The following is a 13,750-nucleotide window of genomic DNA, read 5'->3' as shown; positions in this document are numbered from 1 at the left end:
TAGGCTCTCTTAACTGATAAGGAAACAACAAGCATTTTAGTTAATGCTAGCAACTTTTATATTTCAAATTCATTATATAACTTCATGTTTTGCTGTAGAATATGTCCATGTATCCCACCTCCTGTCAATGTGGGATTCAGCTATGTAATTACGTACTTGGCAAGTTACTAATATAAAAATGACAGTTTTATTATAGAATAAAGTTTTGTATTTTGTATATACTTGCCAAATAATTAAAGATTTGGAGCCCACCCTTCCCTCTGATGGACATTGGCATAAACAGAATGAGCTTATCTTCAAAATTGTTCCTGGTATTGCCTACCATTAGGGTCTGGCACTGGTCACCTACACGAACGATCTATTTTAATTTAAGCTGCTGTACGAGTGGAAACCAACAGCTATGTAATTACTTGATAAGTATATACAAAAATATTTTTTTATAATAATGTATTTTTAATGTTATATATTTTGATGCTTTCAGATGCTGGAAAGTCTACAATTGGTGGTCAAATTATGTACCTAACTGGAATGGTGGACAAACGTACTCTAGAAAAATATGAGAGGGAGGCCAAAGAAAAGAACAGAGAAACATGGTATCTATCTTGGGCATTAGATACCAATTTGGAAGGTTGGTTATAGGCTTAGTTTTATTGAATTTAGTTTATTATTTAAGTCTTTAGAGGCCTTTGGAGGATTTTTATTATTAAGTAACAAACCACACCACTGTCCTTTATTTACCTCTGACAGGACTGATTTGAAGTTTTTGTCTTTATATGTAGCTTAGAATTTATCTATTAAATGGCAGCCTTTTAAGAAATATACTTGGGCAATTGAAAATGATTGAGGTATTAACGAAACTTCTTCACTTTTTTGTCCAAAACTAGACGTTCAGTAATGTTTGGATCTCGTGTGCTATTCAACAAATATCTATATTGCAAAAGTAACTAGTAATTCCAAGATTAGTTAAAATAACTTGTCTCATTACTCTTGATATGAATTATTCTAGATTCTAACTTCAGGCTTGATCTGTTTTGAATATGTTATTATCATGTTCAGTTATTAAGTTAAGTTCTGCCAGTCAATAATTACATTTAATATTAGAGAATTTATTTAAACTATTAGGAACGTTAAAATATAACCTTGTCATATTTGTAGTAGTTTCTGATTGCTTTCTGAGCTTTACATACTTTATACAGACTACAGTACTACACCACTTTTATGTGCTTCACTTTTTCACACCTTTTCATGTTTCACTTTGTCACAAATTTTTTTGGAACATTTTGTATGCAGGGACTTTACCATTTTGCAAATTTTTCTGTGGACCATATCTCTAGAAATATCACATTCACTATTTTTCGTAGATAGAGCAACACTAAGTATTCACTAATTACTGGATTGTTCTTATGCGGAACAAACCTTTGGTCTCAACATTAGGATAAATTTTTTTTGGCACGCTGGAAACTTTTTAAAAGCAATTAAAGAATATACTATATATGTACAAGGAGTATGTGGCACCTAAAGCATAAATGAGGTGGAAGCTGGTCAGTGACCACACTCGAACACATGACACATTTAGTCTTTCCTCAACTGCCTTGGAGAGTAGATATTTTTTTTTTCTTTCTTCCTCCCCACTAAGGCTGTGATTCCTTTCCTGCTTTTTGGGTGTCTGTATTTTGTGATTTATTATGGGATTCCTCCATCAGATTTAAGAAGTCGCATGATGCCAGCGCATGTGTCCTGGCATTTCAGGGTTCCCATGTTCACACTTCTTAGCCTCCACCTTGACTGACCCCCATACGACTGCAGTAGATGCCATTCCAGTTTTTGTAATATAACCAGAACTCGGCACATTATGGCTCCATAAAACGCTGATTTTATGGCGCTAGACAAGCCCCATAAAACAGGATCGCCATTAACCGAGGCTTCCCATAACCGGGGACTTCCTGTATATGTTGTATGGCGGTGTATGGGTAAGAGACAGGAGGCCTATTTTTATGACATCTTAAACTTAGAATATTTTTTAAGAGTTGTTACAAGTTAATAGCCTGGGCAGCAACACTTGGTTAGCCTTATTACTTGGCTACTGTAAATGGAAGGGGGAAATGGAGTGAAAGGTCACCAGTGAGACCCTGGTGATACAGTTCTAGGGTTTTATTTACACAGCATATTGAGAATTAAATACAGGCAGTCCCTGGTAACGGGGTTCCATTCCGGCAGAGCGCCAATAACAAAGTCAATGACAACCGGAACATCACACTAATTATGGTAATTAATGTTTCACAACGCCATAAGAACCAATTGGTGCTGATAAACCACTTACCAATGCCGAAAATCACTTACCAACGCTGATAAACCGCCTACTGATGCTGATGAATCACATACCAGCACCAAAAACCTGGTCAATGACATTAGCCAAGTATTGTAGAACTGAAACACCATTATCTGATTCTGCCAATGAGCGGGAACTTTGTACAGTTAATTTTCAAACAGGCTCATAATTAATCACCAATGAATTACATGGGGAAACATGAATACAGCTAGTTATAAAGAGGAAATAATCTCATTCAATTGAATTAAAGATGTCCCACATTGGCAACAGAGTTAACATGGATTAGAATCCACAGCAGATGGAGCTTATTCAGCAAACTTGGAGTGGGAGTATGGACACAGTACAGTCGATCCTCGGTATTCGTGGGGGATGTATACCACAACCCACGAATAGCTAAAATCCGTGAGCACTTGGAACCCTTCTAAAAAATGCTTATAACTGCCTATTTTAATAGTAAAAAAAAATAAAAATGCTTATACCAGAGAATTTTATTAGTTTTATCATAAAAAATTCATTTAGTCACAAAGATATGAAAATAGTAATTAGTCAGTATTTCTCTATTAAAAATACAGCGAATTTTCCACAAATAGGTGAGTCGGCGAATCCAGAGCCGTGAATAGGCTTGGGTCAGCTGTAGTCATGTTAAAACTTCTGAAATCCAGAGAGGGATTTGTTGATTATTAAAATTAACATGCAGGCCTATCAAATGAACTGAACAAATTTTAAGGCTGAAGGAGGCTTTAGATTTCATGTATTCAGCAAAGGGATATTAAATCACTGAAATGCCAGCCATATGAAATGCACAAGAAAGGAAAACTTCAAGTTGGGAAGACAAGAAAATAGAATGGGGGAAAATCCCCCCTATCTGACATGTACCTGCTTGACTTATGATAGGCTCTCTTAGCAGAAAGCAAGGATGACTTAGTTAGCTCTTCGTAACAGTATCGTCCTAGGCTCGGTTTTTTGGGGGTTTGGGGAAGGGTCCTGCTTCACAAGGTTAAAAGCGATTCCAGTCCTCAAGTGATGTGTCCTCCTTGGCTCCATGCCAACGTGTGGTTGCTCTTTCCTATTCAGGGCATTGTCTGACTCCTCTTGGGTCACGTGACTGGTTTGGTGGCCATTTTCACCTAGTCTTGACCAGTACGCTCTGAAACAGGAATTTTGTCCATTATGAAAGCTGGGAAACGGGATTAAGAAAAAAAACGCAAAGGAGTGGTAGATGCAGTAATGGGAGGAATTTGACTGGGGCATTTGATGCCTCTTTGCTGGAAACTATCTTTATACACCTTTGTTTACTTTGATCCATTTTATTGTATCACCATACAATCAATCTATTTAAAATGGCAGGCCTGCAATCTGTAATATGCAATCTTATTTTCTGTATATTTGTTGTATTTTATATTTTATTTCATTAAAGAAATTCTGAACTATTCATGAAGTTATCATATATTCAAAAATATCCGAAAAGCTATCTTCAAATCTACAAGTTTTCTGGGTTATCCTAAAACCTAGCATGAAAGGATTTTTTACCATACACTGGCCTGTTATAGATATTCTGAAAATATTCGGGAAATACTGTGTATTATTTGAAAGCGTACTAGTGGTGAAAGTTGCTCATATCTTTTCAGTTCTCTTTTGAAGTATGGTAGTTTCCAGAGAAGAATGTGTGTGTATATCCACTGAATTTATTTTAAAGTTTATTAATATAACACAGATGTCTATGCAAATTTTTAGGGAGAGTTTTGTTCTTATGTTACATACGTTTTCAGATAATCTGTCATCTGTCTTCATGATAAATACATTAATTTATAACATTAAAAATTGTGTTAATAAAAGGTAAACCTAATCACAGGATATGGGTTTTGGTTTTTTACTCTTTTGTTTTTACTTGAACCTCCAGAACGCGATAAGGGCAAAACAGTTGAGGTTGGCAGAGCATATTTTGAGACTGAACAAAAACACTTCACCATTTTAGATGCGCCAGGTCACAAGAGTTTTGTTCCAAATATGATTGGTGGTGCTTGCCAAGCAGACTTGGCTGTTTTGGTAAGTAATATTTAGTTTTTGGGGTCACAAAGTGTTAAGAACACTGAATTATGTAAACTTTACTTTTTCAGAAAGTTAACTAGCATTTTTATAATGTTTATTACATAAATTGAAGATAAGCCAAAGTGTTAGTATAATGTTAATATAAAAATTTAGGGATTCAGTACTCTTCATTTAACAAGTAAAGTCATGGCAGACAGTTGCAAATTGTAAATCATTGTTCTTATAGTTTGTGACATATTGTAATCTTATTAATGATATAATCAAAATTGGAATTTGTGATGGATGATGCATCCAAAATTCCAGTGGTGTAGCTATTAATATTTTTAATTAATTGAAGAATGTATAGAAACTTGAAAACAGGGAGTGAAAATGTTCAGAAAATCAGTACAAGACTATTGCTTGATACTTATTTTTTAGCCTGCAAAATCCCAGACCTGTCAGTTGTGTCAGTGAACAAAGGAGAGAGACCAACTAAGAGATGGCACTGCTTGTGGACCAAAAGATCTGATTACTCTGTATAATCCATTTTAATGGAGGAACGGCAGAGTTGGAAGGGGTTCTGTGCAGTGGGATTTGGGATTGTTTTATTTTACACAGAAAAAAAAAACATTCCTAAAGTGTTAATGCACAAGTAAAAAGCAATATGAATTCAGATATACAGTATTACATGGAAATAGACAAAATGGGAGTCTGTTGAAAATTTGCCTTGCAATACAGTGGAACTAATGATTGCATGATATTAAAGGCTGTCAAAGTGTTTAAACAAAATTGTTTTCATGACAAATGTGCCCAGTTGGACATGAGAAACTTTTCATATTTGAGAACTTAACATACTGCAGCTCTTTGTCTTTCCAGATTTAATAGAACTTTGGTAGGCTAGCTTAGGCTTAATTGTAGAGGGTTTTCAATTAAATGTTTGGTATTTTAAGAAATCTGTACAATAGTATATATAGTATATAAATATAATTGAGAAAGTATTCATACATTTGAAGATTATGTATAACGTTTTAAAAGAATCGCTTCCATCATGAAGGATAAACAAAATTTAGTATAGTTCTAATGTAAATTCTCAAAATAGTTTGTGACTGTATACACTATCCTGAGGTTAGTAACCTGTTTATATAGAATCTTGATTAGTTTGTTGAGTTGTGAGTGGATTCTGATTTAGTTTCAAGCATATCATATGTATTTTCTATTAGTTTATAATACCCTTGTTAAATGTTTCATTTTTAGGATCATGGTATTATGGTTTTTAATTCATTTACATAGTAAATTCAAATAAAAAAATACTTGACATTTAAAAGGAGTTTAAATTATGCATATAGAGGCACTTCTTGAGTAAATTCAGTGATGCACGAGGCTCCAGAAAATAAAAAGATGAAAAGGATATAATCCTGTAAAAGGGAAAATTTTTATAGGAGGAGCCATTTCAAAAATAAGGCAGTACACCTTGCTGTACTCTGCTTTATTGCCAGAGGGTTTATGGCAAGGTTACATGCTCATTTTTAATTCATCTGACAAGGGCCTGAAGTTATGCGAGTTAACTCAACTGTACAGCAAGAGGAGGAATTTTGTTGAAAAATTGAGTGCTTTTGCATTTTTATTGCTTATTTTATTCAAGAAAAATTGCAAAATGGTGCTAGCAGGTGGAGGGAAAACAGGTTTTATAAATTATTCATCTTCAATATTGAACACTAAAGCTGATGCTGCACTTTAAAAAGGTAAAATAATTTTACATTCCTTAATAATAGATGAAATTGTCGTTAAACAGGCTTCCCATGGGAAAAAACCAGTTGCATTCATGGCCATTGCAGTTAACAATGGCTGGAGATTATCAATATAATATTTTTAGAAATTAAACTTGCTGCTCTGAAGCCCTGTGCCAGCAGGAGAGTGGCAGAGTGTAAAGAAGGGTGAACTGTGTTTCATGTTTCTGTTGTTCTCGTTTTGTTAGTGTTGTTACAGTAAGAGGAAAGGTGGACAGTTTTGTTTCAATTTGCAAATGTAGTTTTGATGTTGTGATTTGATGTTGATTGGGTTTCGTGTTTGAGGGATTTAGAACATATATCCTAATCCTCTTTATGGTTTCATCCCTCGTAATCTTTCTTGGGCTGTAAATCCATTGTGTGGAACGCCCATTATTTCAAAGTTTCTGCTTGCATCCATTTTGCATAGATTAAGGGTATTTATGATTAACGGGATTGTGTGAAATGTTTTATAAACTTTTATTGTTAAAGCCACATGTTTTTGTATCCATGATACTAGATAATTAAAAACCAAATAGTAAATGGTATTTTACCCTGAAAATTTGATTCTATATTGAGTGGGAGTCATAAATTCAGCCAAGATATTAAGTACTGACATCAATGTATGCCTACATAAACTAAATGAAATTAATTGTAACCATGATATAAATGCACACTTTAGGTGAAGAGAATTTGTGTAATAGGATCAGATTCCTTGATTTTGGGAAGAAGGGTGGATTGTGTTTAAACCAGTATTTTTATTTCAGGTAATATCTGCAAGAAAAGGTGAATTTGAAACTGGATTTGAGAGAGGTGGCCAGACCAGAGAACACGCTATGTTAGCAAAGACTGCAGGAGTCAAACACCTCATTGTTTTGATAAATAAAATGGATGACTCAACAGTGCAATGGTCGGAAATTAGATATAATGAATGTAAGGATAAATTGGTACCCTATTTAAAGAAGGTATGTTTTTCTGGTGATTTGTAGTTGTATCTATATTAGTTGTATGATTTAAGTGGACTGTGGTATTTGACAATTTTGTTATTGAAGTAAATACCTATATGGAGTGCACTACAGGCAGTTCCCGGTTATCTGCTATCTAGTTTTATGGGGCTCATCTAGCGCCATAAAATCTGTGAATTATGGCGTCTTAACGGCGCAAGTTGGTTATCGGCGCCATAAAGCACCTTGTGGCAGGTGCCGTAATGGCACTTACGGCGCCGATAACCAGCTGTCAGTTCCATTATGACGCCATAAATCTTCAAGTTTCAGTTTATGGTGGTTTTCGCTTATCGGCACCCCCTCGGGAACGGAACCCTACTGATAACTGGGGACTGCATGTATTACACTAACAGATATCAGGCTTTTAACCCTTAAACGCCGATTGGACGTATTAAACATCAACGAAAATTGTCTGTTGGGTACTGAATTGACGTACAAAATGTCAACGCAAAAAAAAAAAAAAAAAAAAAAAAAAAAATTTAAATTTAAATTCGCAGAAAAATAGTTATAGGCCTACTAGGCAAAAACTTTTGACTCATGCACCTTGAGGGATGCTGGGAGTTCACGGATCAAGCTGCTGTTTTGTTTACAATTGTTACCCAGGCGCGCAAACGCGAATTTCTTTCTTCTCACACTAAAAAGCATCAGCGACACATCTCGGAAATTATTTTGTCACTGACATAATTTTTGCACCATTTTATATTAGCCGTTACATAGTTTTATATATGAAAATGTGCACAATTTCATGTAGAATACAAAAAAAAATCATGGTTATAGCTTTTATCAGTTTTGAAATATTTTCATATAAATAACGATAGTGCCAAAATTTCAACCTTCAGTCAACTTTGACTCTACCGAAATGGTTGAAAAACGCTATTGTAAGCTAAAACTTATATTCTAGTAATATTCAATCATTTACCTTCATTTTACAACAAATTGGAAGTCTCTAGCACAATACATATTTCAATTTATGGTGAATTTATGAAAAAAAAACTTTTTTTTCCTTATGTCCGCAGTAACTCTTCGAAAAAATAAATTTTTTTGTCCGATCGTGGCAATGTTTGCACAGTTTTATATTAGATGTTACATAAAGTTTTATATATGGAATTGTGCGCAATTTCATGTAGAATACAAAAAAAACAATCCAGGGTTGTAGCTTTTATCAGTTTTGAAATATTTTCATATAAATAACGATAAGTGCCAAAATTTCAACCTTCGGTCAACTTTGATTTGACCGAAATGGTCAAAAACTGCAATTGTAAGCTAAAACTCTTACATTCTAGTAATACTCAATCATTTACCTTCATTTTGCAACAAATTGGAAGTCTCTAGCACAATATTTTGATTTATGGTGAATTTTAGAAAAAAAGCCTTTTCCTATGTCCGCGCGGTAATAGCCGAAAAATTCAGACATTTTTTCATCCGATTGTCATAATGTTTGCACCGTTTTATATTAGCTGTTACATAAAGTTTTATGTATGAAAATGTGTGCAATTTCATGTAGAATTCAACCAAAAACAGCTTAGGTTATAGCTTTTATGAGTTTTGAAATATTTTTATATAGAAATATTTTTATATAAGTAACGATAAGTGCCAAAATATCTACCTTTGTTCAAATTTGACTCAACCGAAATGGTCGAAAAACGCAATTGTAAGCTAAAACTCTTACATTCTAGTAATATTCAATCATTTACCTTTATTTTGCAACAAATTGGAAGTCTCTAGCACAATATTTTGGTTTATGGTGAATTTATATAAAAAAAGAAAAAAAACATTTTCCTTGAAAAATGTCTGGCACGGTAACCGCTTCTGAAAAAAAATTGACCTTTTTTTTGTTTTTTTTTTTTTTTTTTTTTTTTTTTTGTTTTTTTGTTTTTTTTTTTTTTTTTTTTTTTTGTTTTTTTTTTTTTTTTTTTTTTTTTTTTTTTTTTTTTTATCTGATTGTCGTAATGTTTGCACCACTTTAAATTAGCCGTTACATAAAGTTTTATTTTAAATTAGCCGTTACATAAAGTTTTATTTTAAATTAGCCGTTACATTAAGTTTTATATATGAAAATGTGCGCAGTTTCATGTAGAACACAAATGAAAACAACCCATGGTTGTAGCTTTTATCAGTTTTGAAATATTTTCATATAAATAACGATGTGCCAAAATTTCAACCTTCGGTTAACTTTGACTCAACCAAAATGGTCAAAAAATGCAATTGTAAGCTATACTATTACATTCTAGTAATATTCAACCATTTACCTTTTTTTTTTGCAACAAATTGGCAGTCTCTAGCACAATATTTTGATTTATGGTGAATTTATGACAAACTTTTTCCTTACGTCCGCGCAGTAACTCTTCCGAAAAAATCAGAAATTTTTTTGTCAGACTGTCGTAATGTTTGCACCATTTTAAATTAGCCATTACTTAAAGTTTTATATATGAAAATGTGCGCAATTTCATGTAGAATACAACAATAACAACCCATGGTTGTAGCTTTTATCAGTTTTGAAATATTTTCATATAAATAACGATAAATAGAAAAAATTCTACCCTCAGTCAACTTTAACTCGATCGAAATGGTCGAAAACTGCAATTGCAAGCTACAACACTTACAGTCTAGTAATATTCAATCATTTATACCTTCATTTTGCAACAAACGGGAAGTCTCTAGCACAATATTTCGATTTAAGCTTGCTGTGATTTTTTTAAAAAACTTTTCCGCTTCGGCGCTCACTCGCGAACGCCGCCGGCATACAGGAGACACTTTCGGAAATACCGGCTCGGCGTTTAAGGGTTAGTAGAACCTTAAATTTTGTGTGTGTGTGTGTTGGTCAATTTATTATTGAAGTAATGGAGTATAGTATTACTCCACTGTGGCTTTTAGTAGGGCCTTAAGGTTGTTTTTCCTCTATGAAATTTAAGGCTATTTGTTGTTGTTGTTGTTGTTGTTGTTGTTAATGGTAGTTAACATTGATTTTTTCATGAATATATTTTTAAAACTTCCAACTGAGAATGATTTTATGAAATTTGAATGATCCTAGTCAAGTTACACGGAAAATTTGGGATCATATTATTGAATATTTCAACAAAAGCATTTGAATCATATGCTAATTATAATTATGCCAGTGAATAGATATTAGTATTGTATTTAAATATCCTGATGATGAGTCTGTTACAGCATAGTGTTTATTACAGTTATTAACTTTCAGTATCTGAAATGTAACTGGTAATATTAGCATTTCTCTTGACTGGCTGATATTGGGAAGCCAAGTATATTTTATTTATGGCCCTGGTTTATGAAATTAAAATTGTTAAAAAGAAAAAAAAAAAAAAAAAAAAAAAAACAATACCATGCAAAGCTCCATGTGATATGAAAGTTTTTTATGGTGCTGGTCCTAATGATATTGCAGAGAGCTCAGTTTTATTATGTTATTTGTAATTCTTGCAGCATATTAATAATTTATTGTTTTTTATCACTACCTACAGGTTGGCTTCAATCCCAGTAAAGATATAATGTTTATGCCCTGCTCAGGCCTAACAGGCGCAAACCTAAGAGAGCCCATAGAAGACTCATTATGTCCATGGTTTAAGGGTCCTGCTTTTATTCCATATATCAATCAGTTACCACCCTTAAATAGAAATATTACTGGACCTTTCATGATGCCAGTTGTTGATCGCTACAATGACAGAGGAACCATTGTAATAGGCAAGGTGGAAAGTGGAGGTTGTAAAAAGGGGGACAGCATCTTGGTAATGCCTAATAAGGTAAGAAAAAATTTCTCTCTCTCTCTCTCTCTCTCTCTCTCTCTCTCTCTCTCTCTCTCTCTCTCTCTCTCTCTCTCTCTCTCTCTCTCTCTCTCTCTCTCTGTTTGTACATGAATGGTCATTTCCAAAATGAGATAGGGAATAAGCCAGTAAGTAGTTATGAGAGAAAAACACAGGCAAAATGGAAGGAAAGGCAATCAAAAGAAGAGATTGAGTCCATTCAGAGATGAACAAATAAATATAAGAAAATTGCTCTTCATGTCTATGACATTTACAAGTCATTTGAGTATAGAAAAGAAGCAAAGATTTAAAATTGTAAAATATTGCACTGATATGCATATTCAACCTTGTAGACTCTTCCTTATGAGATGATTATTTGGTAAAAGTAGTTATAGTCTCAATAGATGAAGTAGGAAATTTGGATAGAAGATGAGCTAAGTAGAGTTCATCAGTGAGGCATCCTCTTATCTACAGAATGAATCTTAAGAGGACTTGCTTAACCCTTGATGGACGGATAGCTTCTCTGGAGTAGTAATAACAGGTTTGGGATGGTGGATGGATTGATCCTGTAGAGAAGCAATATTAAGCGCCGTCGATTTGGAAAGAATCGGAGGGAAAAAAGGTGCCAAAACTTCTATAGCCCATAAATTCACTAATGACAATTTTTACACTGGCTAAAGCCACGAATCTAGCATCTCAGGACTTCAGTTCTGCTTCTGATTTCAAGGGAGAATGTTCTGTCTCTGTCTCACATGATGTCTTTTTGTAAATTTGCACAAATATACCAAGGGTGCTGTTGGATTTTGTTATAGTCTTTTATGATGGTGTATGTCAGTTGTAAATGTGATTTTGCAAAGAAGTATTAGAAAAAACATGTACATACAAATAAAAAAGTTACTGAATCTTCATTCTTGGTAAATATACATAAATATTTTTCAACAAATATGCTAAGAATTTGTTAATGATTTTATTTCTTATGTTTTGATATTGTGTGAGCTGTCATTATAATTTCACAAAATAAAATAAAATTATTAGAACAAACTTATATAAGTTAGTAAAATTTACAATTGTCTTGTGAAAGAAGCCCCACAAGGGGGTTGTAAATAGTTATTTTAAACTTCTCATAAAAAGCTTCTGAGTTGTGGTCTAAGATTTCCTCTGTCGCTTCTTTGTGTAAAGGAGCTGCTACCTCTTAGGGAAGGGCAGAATACTTCTCAGACCCTGGCGAGTATGCAGTTAATGCTATTGGAGAATAGGATAGTGGTAGCTTCTCTCTGAGTGGAATTGAATATCCTTCCTTCAAAATCTAGACTACCTAGAGTTCTGCTTGTCTTCAGTTCTATTCCTCCCAGAACAGGAGCAGCTTGGCACCCACTGGGATGCGAGGGACAAGAGAATCACTTCTTAGGGGCTGGTTTGGTTGGCGCTTTCTTGATCAATCTAGAGGGGCCTGGAGGTTAGTCCTCAGTCTAGACTGCGGCCAAGTTCTACCTCCTCGAAAGGGCTGAGACTGCAAAAGAGAGGTCTTGGACATATAAGGAAGTGGCTCTTTAGGACGTCTGGTCGATTGTGTCAACAGGTCAGAATAGGATTTTTTCTGAAGATCAGATAGCACCTCCCATCGGGGTTTGTGGATGAAGTAGATTTATCCATGGGCGAGGATAAGTGCCGATTTCTGTGTCAGTCACCCCTATTGACTCATAAGAGCACCATAATTCCCACTTCTTTAAGATACCCATCAAGAAGAGGGAAACAAGTTTGCCAGAACCGTCCCTCACCACCTTGAGGACAAAAGTCCTAGCCAGTCTGAAGATAGTCCTCTGCTAGATCAGGACAGTCTTCTATTTTTCTCACCAGTACCCCCACAGTCCAATCAAGAAAACTAAATATCTCAAGGACCTTAAACAAGTTCCCAACAAGATGGTCCAGTTTTAAGGGGAGAGAAATAAACCTTGGCCGATGAGAAAGCTGATCATCTTGAAGCATCCACCAGACCGGAGAAGTCTCCCCTGGAGGAGGCCGAATCTCCCAGGGAAGGAGTTTCCCTGGTGGCATAGAACCTGTACTTTAGAAGTTTTGATGGCAGAAATGCAAACATGACTTTCCCTTGTTCCATCTTGTTAGAAAGCCTCTCCTCCACCTCTCACAACACCTTCAAGGAGGAGGACAGAACCAACTTGGGGAGTTTGACATTTTCGTGGCCCTTCTTCCTCATAAGGAAAGTAGATGCCAGCAAAACTGGAGTAACAGGCACAAGAAAATGTGAAAAGTTTGGCAGGGAGAACTTCAGCAAGAAGGGGCTGCTTCCTCCTCTTCAGACAAAATCGGTGGCAAATAACTGTCATTAGACTGATAAACTGCAGGTTTCTTCTTAAGGAAACCCATACATTCTAACAACTGGTCGTTGATGGGAGTTAAGGAAGAGTTTTCATACATTCAACTTCCCTGTCAGATATATACTTAGCTATAGACTCCGTCGTCCCCGATAGAAATTCGAATTTCGCAGCACACGCTACAGGTAGGTAGGTCAGGTGATCTACCGCCCCGCCGCTGGGTGGCAGGAATAGGAACCATACCTTCTAGAACCAGATTTTCTCTGTCGTTTGGAATGTAAACGTACGTTTACGGTTCCTCCTGATTTGATTTTCATGTTTCATCGCCATCGATCTTCTGGGCTGTCTTTTGCAGGGAAGTACTGGGTCTTTGGTTCGGCATACGCTTTTATTAACTTTTTAATGAATTTCGCTTCGAAATTTCGAAGAAAATACTAAGTGAAACTACCGAAATTATCAGTAGACACTCACCTAGTTTGCAATAAAGGGAATTATTAATATTTATTCATTATTACATATAATAAAGGTTACAACT

General features: G+C 34.9%; 1 protein-coding gene across 2 annotated transcripts in view; it reads left to right on the top strand.

Moving 5' to 3' along the window:
• Positions 1-13,750, top strand: part of LOC135219914 (eukaryotic peptide chain release factor GTP-binding subunit ERF3A-like) — a 69,440-nt gene that overhangs the window by 36,322 nt on the left and 19,368 nt on the right. For both annotated transcript variants that reach the window (XM_064257129.1, XM_064257130.1), the window contains exons 3-6: positions 482-628; positions 4,230-4,375; positions 6,891-7,088; positions 10,604-10,882. In XM_064257129.1, coding sequence (XP_064113199.1) covers positions 482-628; positions 4,230-4,375; positions 6,891-7,088; positions 10,604-10,882 — 770 coding nt within the window. The remainder of the gene's footprint in view (positions 1-481; positions 629-4,229; positions 4,376-6,890; positions 7,089-10,603; positions 10,883-13,750) is intronic.

This window comes from Macrobrachium nipponense, chromosome 1, assembly GCF_015104395.2.
Source record: "Macrobrachium nipponense isolate FS-2020 chromosome 1, ASM1510439v2, whole genome shotgun sequence".
Lineage (NCBI taxonomy): Eukaryota > Metazoa > Arthropoda > Malacostraca > Decapoda > Palaemonidae > Macrobrachium > Macrobrachium nipponense.
This window is presented reverse-complemented; position numbering and strand designations above follow the sequence as displayed.